Genomic DNA, 24,395 nt, shown 5'->3' on the forward strand with positions numbered 1-24,395 from the left:
TGAGGCTATCTAAGAGGCTTGATGGGAGGGACTGGTGGTGGGTAGAGCTGACTGTTGCTCTGGTGGGCAGAGCTCAGTAAAACTTTAATCCACTTGACTGTTGATGGGTGGGGCTGGGTTCCCTCCCTGTTGGTTGTTTGGCCTGAGGCAACCCAACACTGGAGACTTCCTGGCTCTTTGGTGGGGCTAATGACAGACTCTGGGAGGGCTCACACCAAGGAGTACTTCCCAGAACTTCTGCTGCCAGTGTCCTTGTCCTCATGGTGAGCCACAGCCACCCCTGCTCTGCAGGGGACCCTCCAACACTAGCAGGTAGGTCTGGTCCAGTCTCTCCCGGGGTCACTGCTCCTTCCTCTGGGTCCCGATGTGCACACTACTTTGTGTGTGCCCTCCAAGAGTGGAGTCTCTGTTTCCCCCAGTCCTGTCGAAATCCTGCAATCAATTCCCACTAGGCTTCAAAGTCTGATTCTCTAGGAATTCCTGCTCCCATTGTGGGACCCCCAGGTTGGGAATCTGACGTGGGGCTCAGAACCTTCACTCCAGTGGGTGGACTTCTGTGGTATAAGTGTTCGCCAGCCTGTGAGTCACCCACCCAGCAGTTATGGGATTTGATTTTACTGTGATTGCGCCCCTCCTACCGTCTCATTGTGGCTTCTCCTTTGTCTTTGGATGTGGGGTATCTTTTCTGGTGAGTTCCAGTGTCTTCCTGTCGATGACTGTCCAACAGCTAGTTGTGATTCTGGTGTTCTCACAAGAGGGAGTGAGAGCACGTCCTTCTACTCCACCATCTTGGTTCCGCCTCAAGATATACACTACTATATATAAAATAGATAAACAACAAGGACCTACTGTATAGCACAGGGAACTATATTCAGTATCTTGTAATAACCTATAATGGAAAAGACTCTGAAAAAGAATATATAGATATACACATTTATATACATATATGTGTATATATATATATATATATATATATATATATTTGAATCACTTTGCTGTACACCTGAAACATTGTAAATCAATTATACTTCAATTAAAAAAGAACAATTTTAGTAAAGAAATGGAAATTAATGTTTATTGAGAACCTAATAAATATCAGATCATTTAAAAAAATCCTTGCCATATATACCTAAATTAGGGCATTCTGGATGGGAATCATTCATTGCATCATGAAGCAAATGCAATAGCCATGGACCACTAGATGGGTGCAAGTTCTGTGGAATTAGGGCTCCAGGAGTGACCACATACTATGATCTGTTCCTTTAAACATCTGGAACAATAGGCAGGGACACACACCTTCACTCCTAGCTATTAATTAGAGCCTTTATAGGCAAGCGACTTTATAGGCAAGAAAAACCAGCAATGTTCTTTTGTTAATAACACAGAAGCCATTGAACAATGCCCAGCCATTTCTTTGCAAATAATCTGGTTTTGTGAATAGTCAACTAGTGAATTATGGACTGTTTTTTTCAAATATATCTGTTCTTTGGGACTCTGGAGGAACAGGATTTACATAGACGAATCACTGTGAAGATGAGTCTCTGTGAAGTTGATAGAATTCTTCTTTCATTGCGAACCCTTCTTTTCCTTCTTGAATCCAAATTCTCCTCAGGACTGTATATGAGAGAAGTGAAGTTCTCTAAATTGGTGGAAGTCTGATTCAAGGTATGTTTCTTTGACACTCTAGAGAAGATTTTGCATCATTTAGAAGTCCATTTCTCTCCAAAGCACAACAAATACTGCCCTTTTCCCCTTGCTCAAGGGTCCCCATGCAAGTCAACTGCTCAACAAATAATACCATGTTTCCTGTATCCCTTTACCCAGAAGGGAGGACCGCTAGCGGCAGTGCTTCAGGGAGGCGAGTTGGTTCTCTGAAAGGGCAAGGTTTCCTTGGAAATACAGTCTATGGATCCACGATGTCTCTTACTAATGTTATACGTAATTAGATAGTTTCAATTCTTCCCTTCCCTTTCTGAGACCTAGTGGAACCATAGGGCATTTTTCTACTGGCTCGTGTGCCATTTCCTTTTCACATTCATCAGGGTAAAGCCAAACACTGCCTAATCAAGAGGTAAGGTGGGCATTTGCCCATTTTGTTTTGTGAAGACCATAATCCAAGTTTTTGTTCCTGTGTGTAAAACAATTTTATAAAATTCACTGTAAAGTTATAAAAGGAAAACTATTGAATTTGTTTCCTGTTGTAACCAAGTATTTGGTGCCTGTTTTTATGTTACCTACACAAATCAGGGGTCATTTAATGGAAATACAAAGGATCTAAATTCTGGCTTTTCCCCCCTTTTTTATTGCCTTGAATATTTTCCTTCCATTAATTAGCCTCTTCTTCCTCTGCATATATTTGTAGTTTGGACACTGTCTTTAAAAATCAAAAGCCTCTACCTTTATGTATGTATATATGTGTGTAATTTGATAAAAAGATGCTGGTACAAGTGCCTGGATTTCACTTTAATTGCTCCCCATTAGTGTTAGCTAATAATTTGTTGGGAGGTTCTTCACAAATAAATCAAAAATATATGTCTATTTTTAGAGAAAATACTTTTAAGGCATGGTTGTTTTCTGTATCTATGAGTCTGTTTTCATTTTGTTTTGTTTGTTTGTTTGTTTTCTTTTTAGATTCCTCCTATAACTGACATCACTGTATTTGTCTTTCTCTGCCATTTCACTTAATATAATACTCTCTAGATCCATCCATGTTGCAGCAAATGGCAAGACTTCATTCTTTACGGCTGAGAATATTCCATTGCATATAAGTAACATGTCTTCTTTATCCATTCATCTATCCATGGACACATATAGGTTGTTGTGATATGTTGGTTTTAGTATTGCAAATAAAGCTGCAGTGAATATTGGTGTGCATGTATCTTTCTGAATTAGCATAAACACCCTGAAGTGAAATTGCTAGATCATGTAGCAGTTCTATCTTTAATTTTTTGTTTGTGAAATTCTTTTTTCAGTTTTGAATATAGATTCTGGGTCACAGTATAGAAATTAGTTCTTAGTAGGGGCTGAAAATCTCTGAACAGATGCTCTCTAAGGCCCCTTTGTCTCTAACATTCTGAGATACTGTATTGGTCTCTCTCTCAGTTGGAGCTACAGCTGATCTGTAACTTGTTTCTTGTGGGAATCCTGCCTACATTTGCCATGAGGTAAGTTTGAAATTCTTACTCAGCAAGAATTACTCAGTTCCTGGCCACCTTCAGGCCAGACAGAATGGCATTTCATTCACTATGCCTCATCTTAGGAGTCAGGGAAAGAAACCTGTTGCCAGTTCTCAAGGCAAAATGCCTCCTCTCTGGCTTTTAAATACCAATAATTTGTTGTCATAGGCAGGGAGTGTTAGTAACATAGACATACACATTACAGCTAATGTTTAAATACCACTCAAGTTATTATATAAAATCCATGCCATTAAATGTTTCATAAATTTTTTCCTACATCTCTTGGGTCACTATGTTGACCCAGGGGAGTAGTATATTTTACAATGCATACGTCGGCTGGCTCATTCTCTACCCCTTTGTCTAAATACTTTAAGTCAGATCAAGATACGAGGAAAAAATGACTTGTGCAACCGAATTCTGAGAACATGGGAGGAGCAAACTGTGGGTGCTGAGAGCCGTGTGTGTCTGTGTGTTGCAGACACAGATCTGGGCTCACCAAACAGAACTTTAACCAACCTGAAGACAAGGTAAAAATGCAAACACTAAATCTTATCTTCTTTGTGATTTTTTGTAATTGGCAATGACTTCTCACAAAGTATAGGGGAAAATCTTTAGTTGTAATTAAAGGTAAAGGGCAGTGAGAGGTGCCATGGTTTGGGGACGTTGGTGGGAGGCATGGATTTAAAACAAGGCAGTGTGGTTCTCTGTTCAGCTAATCATACTCACTGAGTGAGCTTTTTGATGTCATGGTTTCCAATATTGTAGAAAACCATTTCTATTTCTAAACTTCATTCCTAGGTTAAGGTGGCAACTTTAATGATGACTGACCTGAGGCTGAATGAGAAATTTGTTTGTAGGTGCCTATGAACACCTAAGGAGAAATTGCACCATGGGGTACCAAAATTTAGCCTCTCTTTTTCTATGTTGTGTCTCTGTCTAGTAAATTAGGGGCAAGGTGCTAGACATGAAAATTGGGTGTTCATTCTGAATTGGATGTTCTGTAACAGTGTGGAATTGAGCAAGTCATGTGACCCCACTAGACTCACTTCAGTTTCTCCATTTGTAGAATTAATTTGGGGACCCAAGAGCTTCCTTCTCAAATCTCTGACACTTCGAGTTCAATCCATAATCCTAGAAGGGGTAAGGAAAATAACATTGTTGAGTAATTTTTCTGTTTAGAGTCTTTATATTCATTATCACCTTTAACACTCACAACAACCTTGTCTGGTATCGTCTACTCTCCCTATTTTATAAATATAGGTTCAGAGAAGTCAAATAAGTTCCTCACATGTATAGCCAAAGGCAGAGTTCTTGTTAGAACTCAGGTTTGTCTGATTTAAAAGCTCGTCGTTGTAAAGACCCATGATCAACCATTTCGACTAATTGTCTCTTCAGCAAAGCAAACATATTTCTAGGATTCTGTGACTCCAATTAGAATTATCCTCTGGTGTGGCCAGAGGATAGCTTTTTGTTTTGTTTTGTTTTGTTTTGTTTTTTGGCCGTGGCAAGTGGCTTGAGGGAGCTCATTTCCCCAACCAGGGATCGAACCAGGGCCATAGCAGTGAAAGCGCCGAGTCCTAACCACTGGACTGCCAGGGAATTCTCCAGAGGATGGTTTTTGATTACAGGGTGACCATGTGAGTTACCAGGGAGCAGTCTTCCTAAACAGTTGAGTGAGGGGGCGGAAAACAATGGGTCAAGTGTCTCATAAACTCTGAGAAACAGGTCCTGGTCTGAACATTTATTTCTATTTTTTTGTGAACTTGAACCCCATCTGACCCCATTTTTCTCCTTCCATTCCCAGTTATATGACAATAAGGCAACTGAAATACACTGGTGTCCTAGAGGCTTTTACTTCCATGTTTATGTGAAGAGAGCAGTAGATTTTCAAGCAAGTGGTAACAACATTTCTGGTCCCAATGAAATGTCAAACATCCAGCCCAACAAATGTATTTGAACTTGTTCTCTGTGTAGGAATTCTTAAGGTTGTTTTACGGGAACCACACCTCTAGGCTGGGAAAAGTTACTGATGGGCCTCCAGATATTGGCAAGATATTTTATAAGTTAAATCCTTCAGAAGAAAGAATTATGACTTTTCTATTTGTATTCTCACCCAAACCCAGCAACTACAAATTTTCCATTTCTTGTGCTCTTTTGGGATATTCACCACGTTGAGTCTGTTTCCCCTTTTAAAACATGTGGGATGAACCAGCATCTTCCTAAGTTTCTTTTGACTTTCTTAAGACTGAGATACACCATTTGTACCAACAGCACACAAGGGGAGGATTTTACTCTAGTTTCAATATCTTAATCGAAGCTCCTTAAGGCATCTGTAGTGCAATATAAGACAAAAGTACAGCCACAAAAAGTACAGACTTGCAGCCTCCTGCATCCCAAACCCTGACCAGGTATGCTAAGCAACACTAAGAATAGGGCGAGGCAAGCAAGACTCCTTAAGGAAGCAGAATTTAAGGAGACATCATTCTCAGGTGCTGTCTGTGCTTGTACGACTGAGTGCAAGTGCCTCCTTAAAATTGGCTCAGCGGGTGGCTCATTCTTATTTAATTTAATTTAACAATTCAATTCTATTCTATTGTATTTTAATTATTTTTACTGAAGTATAGTTGATTTACACTGTGGGTGGCTCATTCTTAAGGAGCTGTTTACTCCCAGGGTCAGGGTCATATAAGTACAGGGTCAACACATTAAAGTGAGTGCTTCCTTAAAGTTTGCACCCTAGAGTCTTCCCTCCTCCTAGCCCCAGCCCTAATCCCAAGAGGCCATAGACTCCAAAGTGGTTCTCCAAATTAGCCCTCCAACAGCGAAGACAAGATGCATAGAAGAGAGAAGATTCTACAGTCCATGGGGTCCCATCACCTGATTCAACCAAGCACCAGGTAGAAGCAGAGATGCTGAGGTTCCTCATTATCCTCTAACCTCATTCCTCAGACCATGCCCAGAGCATGGGAGGGGCTAGTGAAATGCAGGAAGGGAAGCAGGAAAGAGAGATTGTCCTTGTTCTCGGAAAGCCCCTCTTACGGGACCCTGAGCTGGCTCCCGTGGAGAGGCTCAGAGCTTCTGAGCCCTGGTGTGGTTGTGAAAGCACTTGAAGGCACCAAGCCAAGGTAAGCTCTGCTGGCCTCACAGACCCTAGAACAGGAAGCTCTGTCTTTCTCAATAAATGTTTGAGGATGGTTTCATAGAAGAAAGTGGGATAATAATTTTGTAGGACTCTAACATGCTTAGTTATATTTCTCCCCCCTTAAAAAAAAAAAAAATATATATATATATATAAATGCACTCTCCATTATATACATCGATGGTACCGCCAACCCACTGAAGGGAGGTGTGCACTTTGAGATGTTTTTCTAATGGTAAAAATGGGTTTGGGATGGTGTGTCCTTACTATCTCACTCAGTCAGTCCCCTTTATGTACTTTTGAAAGACTCAGTGAGGTCATGTGTCCATTGGGATCAATATTATAACCTTGTCCTCTTTGTCACTTCTTTAACCAAGTAGACTACCGTAAGGTAACAATAACAACAGTAATGACAACATTCATTGACATATTTGACCACCTACTATATGCAGGCACAGTCCTGGGTGTTTTACAAACAGAACATGATTTAATCTTCACACTAATCCTATAAGGAAACTGTTACATAACCACTTTTGCAGAAGAGAAGATAGAATCTAGGAGAACTTAAGTAACTTGCCCAGGAACATAAAGCTAGAATGTGGCAGAGTTGGAAATGCATTTGACTCCAAAATCTGTGTTCTTTTTGTTTCCATAAAGCCTCTCTTTGAGGATCTAGTGTTCATAGAATAGAAGTAATTCCTACTCTAACTTGAAATAAACTGAAATAGTGGTGTTTTGACCTACATTTTTGTTGTTGTTGACATCTGCCTTTGTATTCCAGACCCCAGGTAGAGGAATGGGCTCACTCAGTGCAGCAAACTCAAAGCTCTGCTTTGATGTCTTTAAAGAGATGAACTATGACCACATGATTGAGAATCTCATCTTTTCTCCCTTGAGTCTCCTGTCTGCCCTGGCTGTGGTGCTCTTTGGGGCCAGAGGAGACAGTGCATCCCAGATGGAGAAGGTATGTCACAAACATACTTTCAGCCATGTCTAGAAGACAATCAAGTAACAATTCCAAACACTGGCTTGTTATGGAGATTTCATAGATGCCCAACTCTGTAAACACAAGAGAATGTCCACCTTCACGTAAGGTTCCTTATCTCACTGGCTCTATCAAAAAGGTGCAAAAGGTAAGATTTCCCACAGCTCTGTTCTGGGGGGCAGGGAATGAGTGCACGCAGCAGAGGCTGAGCAGGGAGAGGCAATCAATGAGGCCAACCTGGTCCATGGCAAAGTTGGAATTTCCCACCTCCACCCCCACTCGTATGCATCCTTAGGTCCCCAGGGCCTTCCTGCTGTGGGTCACATAAAGAATATTTTGTAAGGATTTACAGTCTATGCATTTACATCCCCAAGGAGATCACCAGTGCTTTAACTCAACCAATAATTTTGGGTGACTGGAAAAACTATTTCTTAGTAGACATCCTTCAACACGCTTTAATCATCTCTCTGCCTATTACAGAGGGAATGATTAACTAGTGGAACAAAGCTTCTCCCCAGTCAGAATTTAAATTGGAAATAAATTTGAAAAGCTGGAGTCAAATCCTGAATTTAACAATATATTTAAAATAAAAAAAAATAAATGTAAAAGCTCTTGTGTTCAATTTTATTCTATTTCCATGCATTGGGAGAAGAGGTCCCAAGTGTCTTACCCATAATAGGTGCTCAATAAATACAAATTTGTGGAGAGGGAGAACTGGCTGGGAATGAGGATGCTGTGGGGATCTTTACAAGTCATCTTGGGATGAGTATGTGTAGACTCACCCCTCCCTTCCCCCCCCTTCAAAGTGAGAGCGTGCAGACTGGTGGCTCCATCTACACCTGTGCATGCTTCAGGTTTTGCAACCAGAGAGATGGCATGGTCACTGTGCTGAGGTCACAAGTCAGGCAGAGAGAGAGTCTGGAGTGGAAATAATTCTTTGTCTTTTCTGAGTTAGAAGAGAACCAGAGAATTCAAAATTTTCTCCTGCTGATTTCCATACAAAATGGAGGAAAATTTCTCATATTTTCATCCTGTTAATGATTCTCTTACAACATTCAAAGACTGAGCCAAATGCTCAGAATTCCCGATTCAACCATCATGCTTTCTTTTGATGATGCTGATGATGGCAACAACCACCGCCGAAGCAACATCAGGGAGCACCATGCATGCTGAGTCCCTGGACTATGGAACAATATGCCTATGATATAGGAGACCACCAGGCAATCTCAGAACTGGAAGAAACCATAAAATTCCCACTCTCCTCTCTATGCTTTAATCTACGTAGGGACCAGCAGGCAAGAGGTTGTTCAAAGTCCTCCGATAAGGCAGAACTTAATAGTGTGAAGTATGCATTCAGACTACTCTATGTTTTAGAAAGTTCTTCCTAGCCTTGAGCTAAAATATACCTCTCCATTACCATTGCTCCTTTATCATTTTCCTGTTCTTAAACACACACACACACACACACACACACACACGCACATATTATGTTTCCTGTTCCATGTGTATTTTAATAAATTTATAATATCTTCCCAGTATCTACTGCCTCTTATCCCATTTTTATTCTAGGGAGTCACATAAAACATGTTAAATGTACTCACCCTTTAAATATTGAAGAGAGTTGCAATGTTTTATTTCAGTTGTTCTCTGAGGAAGGCCTTACGAAACTACAGTTATACCTCAGTTAAGTCAACAGGACTATAGCAAACATTAACTCTTAGTGGAAAAAAAAGACACAAGCTACTGAAATCTCAAGGGGATACTGTGAGCGTCAAATCAGATAATGTTCATGAAAATCATTTTAAAATAATGACCTGTTATATGAATTCAATCATTATTTTTGTCTGCTCAGTGAGTAACCAATGTTACTAACTGTCTGCAAATAAATTAAGATTCATCCCTTTATCCACACAACTATTTGTTCTTCATTCAACAAATATTTATTGGGTTCCTACCATTTATTGGGTTTCACAACTGGGAAGGTAGGGATGAACAAATTAAGTGACAATAAATGACTAAGTCTGAGTTGATTTTGAAACACTCTTTTGCATTCTATCACAAAGGTTGCATTCTATTTATAAAGGGGAATACAAGTAAGTGCCTACACCTCACCCCTAACGCTCTAACACTTAGACTTCTGCCTAAGAGCACGTGAAGGATTTTGTTTTTCAAACTCATCTGTCCTCTTTGACATATCCTTTTTTAAAAAAATGAGGAGCAAAACTAATAAACAGATAAGAGAAAGGTGGGGAGAATCATAGAACATTTATAAAAATGTAAGAGCTTAACATTTATAGCAAGAAAATGATTTGCTATATCACTCTCTGGTCTTTTGGAGAGGTATCTGCATAGCCTTTGAAAATGGTTCTTTGTTTTCCATTGTAGGTGCTATACTTGAATGAATTAATGAGAACTGCAAATTCTTCAAACTCAACGGTAGATAAAAGTCCTACTTTCATTTTTACTTCTCTTATGGTAGTCTCTCTTTAGTCCCTGAAGACTTGAGGGCAATAAAATAGGTTATTTATTCCAGAAGAGTTTTGGGCCTAGATTGTAGATACATACAAATTCCTGGGTATGCTGTTTTAAAATACTCATGTTGAGATTTTGAAATAAGAGGTGACAAAATGGGAACTGTCAAAAATTTGAGGTAGAGACCTAGCCTTTAAAAAGAAGGAGCAGAAAGGAGATTATTCTCAAAGAGTTTTCATAATAAAACCCTCAAATCTACTCAGACAGTAGAAGTGCTTCAAGCAGTGCCTGAACCAGGGCTAGTGCTCAGTAGATATAAATATACCATTTTTTGGAAATGTAAATAAAGATAGCTTATCTTTATGAGTTTTAGTGTTCAATGTTTTTCCATATTGCTAATTTCTAGGAGAAATTTGTAATGTATACCTTCTGTAGCTTTTTAGATGTGACTTTCCCACTATTGTCTGTGGTGGGGCTACTAAGATCAAACTTTCTTGCCCAGAATTCTTACTTATTACAAAATATAGCAAAACATTTTTCCTTATACAAACTGTATTAAAATTAATATGGCAGTATTGATAAGTGTGTTTTGGGCCTTCTTGTAGAGGAGATAGGGCAAGCTTTGACCAGGACATGGACCTTGCCAAGTCACCCCTCACACCTGTGAGGTGATTGTGATACATTTTTATCAGATTGTCAGGTAACTCAGTTTGGCGAAAGGCAAACATTTCACTATGTCCTAATGATAGAAGTAGTCTTTGATTCTGTTTTTTTTTCTGAAATAGCATGTCCTAATGCAAACCCAAGAGCCTCTTGTCTAACCTCAGTTGATACTTAAGTGTGTGATACTATGGCCCCTGTTTTCAAATATTTTCTAACTTCACTTTAGTGTGAACAAGATACAGGGGTCCATTCACACATTCAAGCACTCCTCTCTGAAATCATCAAGTCCAGCCACAGTCAAGTCCTCATGGCAAGTGGGATGTTTGCAGAAGAAGCCTATCCATTCCTCCCTGTGAGTTAAAATAAAATATTTTTCCATAAGTAAGGTAGAAGTCTTTCCTTTCTGTCTTCATTTAATTTATTCTAGCATTGTTTGTGCTATCACAGTGGTAGGAAAGTAGAAAAGACATAATATTTATATATTTAGATAGATTGATGCTATATATAGAATATACAATATATTTTATATATGCATTTTATTTCATATAGAAAAATATTAAAGGGTTCAGGATTCTAATTTTCAGATGCTAGTTTGTAGCATGTTCAATTATGTTTCCGACGGGCCCAGCTGAAGCATAAAGAGCATAAATTTTAGAAAGTTTGTTATGAAAAAAAAGTTAACAAAATATTTTATATTGATAATAAAAGAGGATTAATATTTTGGAACCCCAATTGAGGACTCTAATTATGCTAAGTCTGATTATCCTAAAAGAAAGAGATATGTCCTTGTCATTGAAATAACACTCTGCAGTAATTTGTTCATTTTATTTACCAGTCTTCTGAAAGTATGACAAATGTATATATTTTAACTAATTGGGCCTAGGCGTATATAACAGTATTTTATATATTTCTGCCTCTATTTACATATAATTCCTACCATGTGTGGTCTAAATGTATTAAAATCACCATTTATTTGCTATGTCTCTTTCTATGCTCATTTTATAGAAATATTTAGACTGTATTGAACAATTATATAAACTAAAACCTGAAAATTTGGATTTCAAAAATAACATAGAAGAAGCCAGATTGCAGATTAACTCATGGATTGAAAATAAGACAAAAGGTAAGAGACCCAAACCTTCTTTTTCTCCATCTTCTCCTTCTTCTTTTAGGCATATTTACATTCAGTGAAATGCTCAGATCTTAAAAAATATATTTAGAAAGTTTTGACAAATATATATCAGGACACAGAACATTTCCATCACCCTGAAAAATTCTTCCACACCTGTTCCCAAGCAACCATTGATTTCATTCTATCATCAGAAGTTAGTTTTGCCTACCCTACAATTCCAAATAAATGGAGTATTACAGTATGTACAATTTTGTGTCCTGTTTTATCACTCAGTATATTATTTTTGAGACCATTCATGTTTTTGGATATATCAGTGGCTCGTGTCTTTTTATTGCTGAGAAATATTCCTCTGTATGGATATACCAGTTTGTTTATTCATTCTCTTCTTCATGTATATCTGAGTTGTATCATCTAGTTTTGGGCTACTATGAATAATGTTGCTGTAAACATTTTTGTAAAAGGTTTTTTGCATACATATTTTTTTCATTTCTCTTGGGTAAATACTTACTTAGTATAAATGCTAGGTCTTAGGCTAGATGGATGTTTAACTTTTTAAGAAACTGCCAAATAGATTTCCAAAGTGGCTGAACCATTTTACATTCTCACCAGCACTGTATGAAAATTCCAGTTACTCCAAATCCTCTCCAGTTTTTGGTGTTATAAATATTTTTCATTTAACTCTTTTAGTAGGTATGTAGTAGTATCTTATTGTGGTCTTAATTTGCATTTCTCTGCTGACTAAAAACATTGAGCATATTTTTTATATGTCTTTTGGCCTTTAATATATCTTTATTTACTAAATCTCTGTTCAAGTTATTTGCCCATTTTTTAATTGGTTGTTTACTTTTTATTATTGAGTTGCAAGAATTCTTTATGTATTCTGGATCCAAATATTTTGTCAGATACCTATGTTGCTAATATTTCCTCCTAGTCTATGTCTTGTGTATTTTTTTTCTTAACTGTATTTTTGATGAGTAGAAGTTTCTAATTTTAATGAAGTCCAATTTGTCAATGGTTTGTGCTTTCTGTATATTCTCTAGGAAAATTTTGCTTACCCAAGGTCGCAAAGATATTCTCTTCTGTTTTCTTTTAGTAGATTTATTGCTTTAGTGTTTATATTTAGGTTTATGGTCCATCTCAAGCTGACTTTTACGTAGGATGTGAAATGGGGGGAAATGTTCTTTCTTTTTTCCACATGGATAACCGGTTGTTCTAGCACCAGGTGTTAAAGATCTCAAGACTTTTTCCATTTCATAAAATGAAAGCTCATGACATCTTCTTATCAATTTTACTCTTGAGAAGTGAGGAGGCATAAAAAGCCAAAAGTCTTTCTTCTGCAACTTTCCCAGTTATTTCTTTTGTTTGATTGTGGTAGAAAATCATTGCCAGGTAACAGTGGTGATCTGCAAAACCACTGACTCAGATAGTCATTGTTTTCAGCATAAGATGGTACCAGGAAGAATTTCACAAGAAAGTCAAACCTTAATGGTTAATGTATCTATAAACCACCTCTTAACTGGGTAAGTGTTATGTAAATTAATCAGGCTCGTTACTTTCCACAACTGTAAAGTAGGCAGATAGGCTATACACTCACTTTGTTTTCTTCTGCATTCTACATTCTTTATTTATTAAAGAATTATGAGTATTTAGATATTTGCTCAAAAGTCTTTTTGGCTCAACTGAAGATATGGAGTGGCAATTACTTATGTAAATTCAAAGATCGGTCAAAATCCAAAGCAAAACTAATGAAACAAATTCACATCCCATGACCAATCAAGTGTGATCTTACTATGTTTCTGTTCCCAAAGGTGAAATCAAGAACCTCTTGTTACCCAATAGCCTCACATCCTCTGATGAGTTGGTGCTGGTTAATGTCATCTCCTTCAGAGGGACCTGGAAGTATGCATTTCAGAAAGACCAAACCACGGCAATGGCTTTCAGGTTGGATGAGGTAGACTCATGACTCAATTTGTTTTTTCTCTTAAAGGTAGTCCTCAAAAAGTTTGCCTTAAAATATGTTAAATTATTTCTGGCCTTAGATAGGTTAATTAGTTTCCAAGTGATTATTCTAGCTACATAACAGGTAAAGTCCAGATTTAGATTTACATTTTTTTTTGTTATTGAAACTTTCTTTTAAATTCTTCACAGTATTTTTAACCTATTTTGCTATGTTTAGCACTACAGTTGTAAAATTGAAAATCTGGTGTAAACCATAGACCTTGGAAAGGTTTAAGGCAGTTTTGGGCTTTGGGCTAAGCTTAAACCATTATTAAGCAATTCACTTACCGCAAACTGGAAATGAAGTCAGGTGGTAGGGAATAACTCCAATAGATGCCTGTGGAACTAACATGCAGGTCATTTGTAAAATGGGTGTGATCTTGAGAAGCAAAGCAAAATTGGTGAACAAGATTCATAATCAAAATAAAAAGTTTCAGATATGCTGTCCTTCTACTATCCTCAATCTTCCTAACTTCTTTCCTTTGTGCCACAAAAGTGTCCTAAATATTAGGCTGCAAGCAAAATAATCCATGTTATTTAATAAGAAAGAATGGATCTGTATAATATAACCAAGTCCCTAAACTGTGAACTGTATTTACTCTATCAAATATATTACCAAAAAATGCTTGCAATTATTGGCCAATTAAACATTTGTTATAGCCAACTGTAAAACTACAGAGGGTTTATATTTCTGGATAAGTATATTCAGAATACTTATTACATGAATACTTCTTCATGCAAAAGAAATAGTGAATGACTTTAAGGAAAACATAATTCTCTGGACAAACACATTAGTCACATCTGGAATTATCCAGTATTATTTTTCCAGAGAATATTGCCATCGGATATCGAGGTCATAAAACATAAAGTGAAATTATGTAGTTTTTACAGCTGTGGTTTTTTAAAAATGCAAATTCCAGGGCCACATTCCTGGAGATTCTGATGTGCAAGTAGTGCTTGAGTATTTGTATTTTTAAGTAACCCCCGTAGGTCCTTCCAAGGATCAGCGAAGTTTAAGGACCACAGTATGAGGAAAACAGGGGTGGAGATTTTAGCAGGATTCATAGAGAGCTACTTTAAAGGGATAAGCATACCCCAAAGCAAGCAGACTTTCTAGAGGAAACAGTTAATAAATCAGAGTCTTTATTTTCACAGTAAAATCTGGTCCATTTGGTTTACTTACGTGATGCAGATATCTTTATGTTACAACTAGCCTTTCAAAGAGAAATACATAAAATAAGGTTATGGTCATAACTAAATTTCCTTAAACTGACCTCAATATGTGGAATTCACTTAGCACATTGTTAAATTCTTAGCTCTTTTGTAGCTATTTTGTAATCTGCAACCCAATGTCGTGGAGCTGGAGAGATTCTAAATTATGTTCTTCAAAGGACCTGTTTGACTTTTAAAAATGGTTATCCTGATAAGATTTTACGATGCATATTTCTCAGATCTTTGAAGTGAATTAACTGCTTCTGGGCACCAAAAATGTACAGTTGAATAACAATAATATATTGAAAGACATAAACACTTTGCACTTTAGTAGCTACTTGTTTTAGGCTACGGTCCCCCCTTTAAATCATTACAATAACGATCAATCATTGATATTTCTGTGGAAAGATGGATAGATTTTGTTTCGGTCACTCATGGGCACCTCTGGAGGATGAAATGTAAATTCCTCATGCCTTAAATGGAAACATAGAAAGGAACTGGCGTTGTCGTCTCACTGTTTTTACTTTCATAGTCTCAGAGCAAACCTGTTCAGATGATGCGGCTGCAAGGGCACTTTAAACTGGACTCCATAACGGAGCCTCGGGTGCAAGTTCTTGAGGTGCCTGACGTGGAAGGTCACCTGAGTATGGTCATCGTCCTACCCAGAGAGGAAGCTGGCCTGGGACAGGTAAACCACGGAGCCTTAGCAGCTGCTGCCACCAGCAGAAAAGGCTCTGTGCTTGAGAATTACACATGCAGGAAGCTGGGACCAAATAAAGCACCCATGCACTAAGACATGTTGCTTCTACTGGTTTCAGTTTTAGGCTTTTAAAGCACAGTCATATGCATCTTCCTGCAGTCTTCGTGGGTTATCGTTGTTATCTTACATGTATTTTTTATATATTATGCATTGACACACCTTTTGGACCCGCCACCAACCAATTACATCTCTTTTCCACCAGCACCCAAGGCCAGACTTGCAAACGCAATGCTCAGCCTTTTCCCTTTGCTTGTTTCTCTGGTGCTTTCCTCTGAGCCCCGTGTGGACGCTCCTGTTCCACACTGTGATGGTGTGTTCTTGCTCTTAGCATTGGTACAGGTCTAATTCCTCAGCAGTTCTCTATAAATCCCCGTCTTTCTTCCTTTTCTTCTGCTTTTTATGCTTCTCCCAATTCTATGTTGCTCCCACCTACTTCTCTGTGGATAAAGGGGTCTCACTCTCCCCTTCACCCTTTCTTCATCCTCACTAGCTGTGAAGCATACCAGGCAGACACCGGCAGCCCGCTGATGGAGAAAGAACCTTGGAAACCAAGACGTTAAATGATTTGCTCAATATTTCATCGCAAATTAGTCTGTGATGTTACTAGAGCCCAGTTCTCTGGCTTCTCAGTCTACTCCAGGCTTGGTGTTCAAAGGTCTGCTCAGACTCACCATGACCATGGCTGAAAATCAAAAATCTCAGCTTTGCTCTACCAATATATTTACATTTACATGGAAGCAAAAAAACCCCCACAAATGTATAAATAATATGATTGCTATATGCTATGAAGAAAAATAAAAGATGGAAATAGGATAGACAGGTACAGGGTCTGGGAACTTCTGTTTCAGATTGGATGACCAGGGGAAACCTCTCTGATAAAGTGAGATTTTAGTTATTGCTAAATAATAATTATCAGCATTAGATAACATTATTTTCATAAGCTTCCTTTCTCATGGTTAGATAACGTAGGAACTCTGAATTTGTAGGTACAGAATTGGAATCTGACATTAATTTTACCACAAACTCACAGTCATTTAACCTCTCCACGCCTCATTTTACCCACACCATAAAAAGGGTAAAGTATATGATTTCTAGGGTTCCTTTTAGCTCTTAAATTTGATGATCTTCCGAAAGGTCAGTGAAATGGCACCCATCTAATATAACCCACATAATTACATGATCAACACGGTGGTGTATTTTATTTTATTTATTTATTTTTTAATAAATTTATTTATTTATTTTTTAAATTTTTGGCTGCGTTGGGTCTTCATTGCTGCGCAGGCTTTCTCTAGTTGCGGTGAGTGGGGGCTACTCTTCGTTGTGGTGCGCGGGCTTCTCATTGCAGTGGCTTCTCTTGTTGCGGAGCACGGGCTCTAGGTGCACAGGCTTCAGTAGTTGTGGCGCACGGGCTTAGCTGCTCCATGGCATGTGGGATCTTCCCAGACCAGGGCTCGAACCCATGTTTTCTGCATTGGCAGGCGGATTCTTAACCACTGTGCCACCAGGGAAGTCTTGTGGTGTATTTTATTTTATTTTATTTTTTTAACATCTTTATTGGAGTATAATTGCTTTACAATGGTGTGTTAGTTTCTGCTTTATAACAAAGTGAATCAGTTATACATATACATATATCCCCATATGTCTTCCCTCTTGAGTCTCCCTCCCTCCCACCCTCCCTATCCCACCCCTCTAGGTGGTCACAAAGTACCGAGCTGATCTCCCTGTGCTATGTATGCAGCTGCTTCCCACTAGCTATCTATTTTACATTTAGTAGTGTATTTATGTCCATGCCACTCTCTCACTTTGTCCCAGCTTACCCTTCCCCCTCCCCATATCCTCAAGTCCATTCTCTAGTAGGTCTGCGTCTTTATTCCTGTCTTGCCCCTAGGTTCTTCATGACCATTTTTTTGTTTGTTTTTTAGATTCCATATATATGTGTTAGCATATGGTACTTGTTTTTCTATTTCTGACTTACTTCACTCTGTATGACAGACTCTAGGTCCATCCACCTCACTACAAATAACTCAATTTCGTTTCTTTTAATGTCTGAGTAATATTCCATTGTATATATGCGCCACATCTTCTTTATCCATTCATCTGTTGATGGACACTTAGGTTGCTTCCATGTCCTGGTTATTGTAAATAGAGCTGCAATGAACATTGTGGTACATGACTCTTTTTGAATTATGGTTTTCTCAGGGTATATGCCTAGTAGTGGGATTGCTGGTTGGTATGGTAGTTCTATTTTTAATTTTTTAAGGAACGTCCATACTGTTCTCCACTGTGGCTGTATCAATTTACATTCCCACCAACAGTGCAAGAGGGTTCCCTTTTCTCTACACCCTCTCCAGCATTTATTGTTTGTAGATTTTTTGATGATGGCCATTCTGACCGGTGTGAGATGATATCTCATAGTAGTTTTGATTTGCATTTCTCTAATGATTAATGATGTTGAGCATTCTTTCATGTGTTTGTTGGCAATCTGTATATCTTCTTTGGAGAAATGTCTGTTTAGGTCTTCTGCCCATTTTTGGATTGGGTTGTTTTTTTGATATTGAGCTGCATGAGCTGCTTGTAAATTTTGGAGATTAATCCTTTGTCAGTTGCTTCATTTGCAAATATTTCTCCCATTCTGAGTGTTGTCTTTTCGCCTTGTTTATGGTTTCCTTTGCTGTGCAAAAGCTTTTACGTTTCATTAGGTCCCATTTGTTTATTTTTGTTTTTATTTCAATTTCTCTGGGAGGTGGGTCAAAAAGGATCTTGCTGTGATTTATGTCATAGAGTGTTCTGCCTATGTTTTCCTCTAAGAGTTTGATAGTGTCTGGCTTTACATTTAGGTCTTAAATCCATTTTGAGTTTATTTTTGTGTATGGTGTTAGGGAGTGTTCAAATTTCATTCTTTTACATGTAGCTGTCCAGTTTTCCCAGCACCACTTATTCAAGAGGCTGTCTTTTCTCCACTGTATATTCTTGCCTCCTTTATCAATGATAAGGTGACCATATGTGCGTGGGTTCATCTCTGGGCTTTCTATCCTGTTCCATTGATCTATATTTCTGTTTTTGTGCCAGTACCATACTGTCTTGATTACTGTAGCTTTGTAGTATAGTCTGAAGTCAGGGAGCCTGATTCCTCCAGCTCCATTTTTCTTTCTCAAGATTGCTTTGGCTATTTGGGGTCCTTTGTGTTTCCATACAAATTGTGAAATTTTTTGTTCTAGTTCTGTGAAAAATGCCAGTGGTAGTTTTGATAGGGATTGCATTGAATCTGTAGATTGCTTTGGGTAGTAGTGTCATATTCACAATGTTGATTCTTCCAATCCAAGGACATGGTATATCTCTCCATCTGTTTGTATCATCTTTAATTTCTTTCATCAGTGTCTTATAATTTTCTGCATACAGGTCTTTGTCTCCTTAGGTAGGTTTATTCCTAGGCATTTTATTCTTTCTGTTGCAATGGTAAATGGGAGTGTTTCCTTCATTTCTCTTTCAGATTTTTTCATCATTAGTGTATAGGAATGCAAGAGATTTCTGTGCATTAATTTTGTACCCTGCTACTTTACCAAATTCATTAATTAGCTCTAGTAGTTTTCTGGTAGCATCTTTAGGATTCTCTACGTATAGTATCATGTCATCTGCAAACAATGACAGCTTTACTCCTTCTTTTCTGATTTGGATTCCTTTTATTTGTTTTTCTTCTCTGATTGCTGTGGCTAGAACTTCCAAAACTATGTTGAATAATAGTGGTAAGAGTGGGCAACCTTGTCTTGTTCCTGATCTTAGTGGAAACTGATGTATTTTAATATATGTGACTTGAGTCATAAAACTAGAACATTTCAGAATAACTTTAAAGTCTCTGAAAAGTAGACAAATTCTGAAGTACAATTACAGTTTGATAAAATGATCTTAAAGAGGGAAAAGTGAGGGAAATGAGTCTAGATCCTGATAGCCAACTAATTTTCTCCAACTATAATGCCTAACATTAATTTAGCACCACGGATGAGGGCAGTCATCCCTGGTTTCTTAAATGAGTATGAGTTGAAAGTGGTATCTGATGAATGTCAATTCCATGCAAAATAGTTTTTTTTTTTCTGCTTGAGATTGCATTGTTTGTTGTCTAGCCTACCTACCTCCTGATAGATTCCATCCACAACATAGTCCAAATGAGTTATGGAAAATATGAACCTCCTCAGTAAAGACAACCTAATGAGGAGAAGCCAGAAATAGTTTCACATGGGGAATGGATGAGAAAAAGGCAGTAGTTTAGGGAGTATGTTGATTGTATTAAAATATTTAATTGTCACATGGAAGAAAAAGTGGACTAATTTGTGTGGCTCCCAGAGTGAGAACTAAAACTAATACGTACAAATTACAGGGAAGCAGATTTATGGTCACAATGGGAAACGTCTTTCCTGCAAGCTGAGCTGTGCAACCACTGAACCAGGCTGTTTATAAAGAAATGGGTCATTGATTAAGGACTTCTCAAGCAGATGCTGATGGGTGTCAGAGATGCTTCTTGGAGGGTCTCCTCTATGTTCTCTTTTCATTTAAGATTATTTGATTCTAATGATCTAGAAATGTTACTTAGTTTGGTATACATTCGGTCTCTATGGATGCCTGACTAACGAGAATTTTGATTGGAGTTGAGGTAGAAATTGACACTGATCAGCCTAGAATTACAACTTATGTTGTCAGAATCCGAGGATCTCAGGTTCCAAAGATGTCTTTTAATGTGGCCAATAGGAAGAGTAGGCACTTATATAAATTTTATTATTACAGTACATAAATAGTGCAACTTATAGAGAGATCATGAGAGGAATAAAAGTAGAAATTCTCTAAGATAATTTGTTGCTTTTCCAAGTGACTCTTGGATGGTGTGCCTAGGCATAGAGCCCAGGGCTACATGCCTCATGTGCAGTTATTGCACGTGGTTGCATTTCCCCCACTTATTCTTATTGAATCTGCTTTGCAAAATGACAATGAGAAGTAGCCTTGCCTATTTACAACCTCACATCCAGCCCTTAGGATATTTCACATTTTGGTATAATTTTATTTTCTAAATAAAAATGTTGGGGGGGTGGTGGGAAGAATTGGAAGATTGGGATTGACACATATACTATTGATACTATGAATAAAATAGATATCTAATGAGAACATACTATATAACACAGGGAACCCTACTTAATGCACTGTGGTGACCTAAACGGGAAGGAAATCTAAAAAAGAGGGGATATATGTATATGTATAGCTGATTCATTTTCCTGTACACTAGAAACTAACACAACATTGTAAAGCAACTATACGCCAATAAAAATTAATTTAAAAAAATTAAAATGTTCATGTTTTGCTTCTTGCTTTCTTTCCCATAGGTTACCAATGAAATCACTTATGAGAAACTAAGCAACTGGATAGGCTCAGCCAACATGAAAGACACAGCTGTGGTCCTGTACCTGCCCCAGCTCAGACTTCATGGGTACTATGAAGACTTAACTTCCATACTGGCAGCTTTGGGAATGACGGATGTCTTTAACCACTCAAGGACTAACTTGTCTGGCATAACTGCAGGAGGAGACCTCAGGGTCTCCAAGATAATCCATAAGGCCATGCTAGAGGTTATTGAGACTGGTTCAGAGTTCACACTTAACAACCAAACAAGCAAATTTGAAAATCCTGAACTCTTCAAGGTGGATCATCCTTTTCTCTTCTTTATCTTACACAAGGAAACTAAGATGATTCTCTTCTATGGTAGAGTCTGCAACCCTTAAGGAAGGGACTGAATTTATACTCAAACAACTTTCTGATTCTTGAAATTAGCTGGATTTTATGAGCTTGTAGAAAACACTCAGTATAGGTGCAACTAAAAGAGATACACCATACTTCTTAGCAATGTTTTTCTTTCAACTATCTCATGTAGAATATGTATCCCATCCCTTCTTGATTTGGTTTACTTTGGTTAAACAAGTTATAGCATGCTATTAATTGCATTTATTAAAAAATTATGATCCATACCATTTCTTTTTTCCTGCTTTTAAAAAAATTAACAGCTTTGTTGAGATATAATTCACATACCATAAAATTCACCATTTATTTATATCTATTTATTTATTTTAATTGAAGCATAGCTGACTTACAATATTATATTAGTTTCAGGGGTTCAATATAGTAATTCAATATTTTTACAGATTATACTCCATATAAAGTTATTATAAAATATTGGCTATATTCCCTGTACTGTATATTATATCCTTGTATCTTTTTTTTTTTTTTTTTTTAAGATTTTTTGACGTGGACCATTTTTAATTTGAATTGAATTTGTTACAATATTGCTTCTGTTCTATGCTTTGGTTTTTTGGCCCCGAGGCATGTGGGATCTTAGCTCCCCGACCAGGGATCGAACCTGCACCCCCTGCATTGGAAGGCGAAGTCCTAACCACTGGACCGCCAGGGAAGTCCCTCTTATTTTTTTTATACCTAGTAGTTTGTACCTTTTAAACCCCTTTCCCCTATCTTGACCCTCCCCCTCCCCCTCCCAACTAGTAACCACTAACTTGTTCTTTGTACCTGTGAATCTGCTTCTGTTTTGTTATTGATACCACTTCTTTCTTAGGTAGCCTTCAACTCACTCAGAACCTCGTTTATAGGATGCTAAAACTCAGAATGCCTTTTTCTAAAGAAATGATATTATTCCGTGTGATTAGGTTACCAAGTTAGTTCTTGTCTACATCACCTGCAGCTGAACTAATGATATTAGTAAGAGGAGTTAATCTCTCCTGGGTGTATGGTATGTGCCCGGAACTCACACAAATGACCTAATTTAATTCTCACCAAAACCCTGAGAGGCAGGAATTATTGTTTTCTCCATTTTAAAGATGGGAAACTGAGACTTAGGTTTAGTAATTTAACACACAAGTGGCAAGTGACTGACTGGATTTTCAAACCCAGAAAGTTTGATACCAGACCCCAACTTGTGACCACCATCAACCCTGTCCTGCTCACAAGTCTACATCCTGAGACTCAGAACCCAGGCGCCTAGGGTAGAAAATGGAGCAGAAAGAAAAAGAAGAATGTTGTTTTCCTCCTTTCACATAATGGGCACAGTTCAGAAATAACACTTGTAGAACACATTCTCAAGTTTACAAAGAAGTTTCATACTTGAAATCATTAAGTGAGTGAATGTGTTTTCATGTTGTGCTCTTTTTTCTTCCTGTGTCCCTCTTCACTTCTTAATTCCCACTTTCTCATCATCAAGCTCTTCTTTCTCCTGGCTTCCTGGTGCTCATCATCTCAAGCCCCTCCCCAGGGGATCCCACTGAGAACAAAATAGAAAGAGCTCTGGATTTGGTGTCAGATCTCAGTTAAAATGCTGACTCTGTGCATTTAGTAGCTGACAAGTTTAAGTTTGGGTGAGGCAGTTACCTCTCAGAGCTCAGTCTCATTCTCTGCAAGATGGACCTTCCAATCCTGCCTTTTCCATCAGGCTGCTGGGAGATCCGAAAGTTAACACACACCAAAGTGCCTGATAAGTTGTTCACTTTATAATCACACGCTGCCAGAACGGGCAGCTGTCGAGGATCTCTTTGGGTCATCCTTTTTCTCCGGTCTGCTTTCTACCTCTCTCATGTGAGGAATTTTACTTCCTCTTCATGTTGTCTGCAAGTTTGATTACCTGATACCAATTACTTGTGGTATAATTTGCAATCATTCTGTATTTTTAGTTTTATCTGGTGGGAGTGATTCAGAGAAACAGTTTTGAGCATTTTCCCTGATATTTAAAATCTGAATTATAGTCACTATTTTTAAGTGAGATGGGCACACACTTTAGTTTATAAATAGTTCAATCCCTGTGCCCATGTCAGAACATTTAAACAAATTTTTTACCGTTCAACTTTAAATTTACTGACATAATAAATCTAATATTAACCACTTCCCACAGGTCATTTGATTGGTAACCTGTGATTCATTCCAATGACACCTGTTCGTTGTAATAAGATTGTTTCTCAATCTTCACTACCTCACAACTTAGATTTTAATAGCTTTAGAGGTTGGATATAGCAATTATATTCTGACTGAACTGACCAAAAATTCTGTAATGTATAACTGCTGAGGAAATAGTGGTAATACTGTACTATTAAGCATTTATTGGTCACCTGGAGTTTTTTGCTTTGAGTAACTTTTCACACCCTGTGCTCTACAAGTGACTTGGAACATCCTAACAACACATTCCCAGAATTTCTTGTAAATAATTTCCATCGTCTAAGCTGATGTCTGAGTCACCACATTTTCCAAATGTAGTACTGCCAGGAGCAGCCAAAGAGGAACAAGAAGACAATTCATGCTGTCCAAGCCAAGGAAGTTATGAAAAAGTTGGGGGAAGGACAAAGTATATACTATGTTGAAACGTTTCAACTTCTGGGTTTTTTCATTTTAATGTTGGGCATTTTTCTTCTTTTTAATTTTTTACATCCATGCCCTTGGTCAGTTATACAGGAAAAAAAGAAAAGAAAAATGTAATTGGGAGAAGTGGGACTCATATGGTCTTGTGATCTATTTTCCATAAAAAGAAAATTCTAAAAGTTCAAACAGAATGCACAGAGGCCGAGTACTAAACCACTGTGTCTCTAATGGAAACAAAACAAACAAGTTCTCCTCCCCAAGGCTTTTCCTTGCCAGAGACGTGTTTCTGGAGGGTGTGGCAGCCAGCTCTGCTGATTGGTTATGGAATGCCAGCCCTTGCTCTTCCCCACAAGACAAGTAGAATCATGAAGCTTAATTGGCCATGATTTTTTATGTAGTGCCTTTGACTCCACTCATGAAAAAAAGTGTTATCGATAAAAAGAAGAGATATTTAAATAATTTTAGTA

The 24,395-nt window shown here is 37.9% G+C and overlaps 1 protein-coding gene across 10 annotated transcripts; it reads left to right on the forward strand.

Annotated features, from left to right (window-relative positions):
- The first annotated feature begins 252 nt into the window (after window positions 1–252).
- LOC118906662 (ovalbumin-like) lies at window positions 253–21,542 on the forward strand. Of its 10 annotated transcripts, XM_036874195.1 has the most exons (14): window positions 258–312; window positions 1,613–1,665; window positions 3,103–3,164; window positions 3,551–3,703; window positions 3,975–4,070; window positions 4,243–4,316; window positions 5,988–6,073; window positions 7,097–7,279; window positions 9,686–9,736; window positions 10,662–10,787; window positions 11,441–11,558; window positions 13,376–13,518; window positions 15,310–15,465; window positions 20,904–21,542. In XM_036874195.1, exons 8-14 carry the CDS (start codon window positions 7,112–7,114, stop codon window positions 21,297–21,299), a joined length of 1,158 nt encoding a protein of 385 aa, XP_036730090.1. In that variant the 5' UTR covers window positions 258–312; window positions 1,613–1,665; window positions 3,103–3,164; window positions 3,551–3,703; window positions 3,975–4,070; window positions 4,243–4,316; window positions 5,988–6,073; window positions 7,097–7,111; the 3' UTR covers window positions 21,300–21,542. The 10 variants fall into 10 exon arrangements, with proteins under 10 accessions (XP_036730089.1, XP_036730090.1, XP_036730088.1 ...); XM_036874193.1 differs by lacking the exon at window positions 5,988–6,073; XM_036874199.1 differs by lacking the exon at window positions 5,988–6,073 and having other exon boundaries at window positions 3,975–4,029.
- Window positions 21,543–24,395: the final 2,853 nt, after the last annotated feature.

Source organism: Balaenoptera musculus, chromosome 14, assembly GCF_009873245.2.
Source record: "Balaenoptera musculus isolate JJ_BM4_2016_0621 chromosome 14, mBalMus1.pri.v3, whole genome shotgun sequence".
Classification (NCBI taxonomy): Eukaryota; Metazoa; Chordata; class Mammalia; order Artiodactyla; family Balaenopteridae; genus Balaenoptera; species Balaenoptera musculus.

Excerpts from the sequence above, each read along its gene's own strand:
- LOC118906662 (XM_036874194.1), top strand. The coding sequence starts at position 7,112 with ATGGGCTCACTCAGTGCAGCAAACTCAAAGCTCTGCTTTGATGTCTTT. Across the intron at positions 7,280-9,685 it reads GTGCATCCCAGATGGAGAAG|GTGCTATACTTGAATGAATT; the intron begins GTATGTCACAAA and ends TTTCCATTGTAG. Across the intron at positions 15,466-20,903 it reads AGGAAGCTGGCCTGGGACAG|GTTACCAATGAAATCACTTA; the intron begins GTAAACCACGGA and ends TCTTTCCCATAG.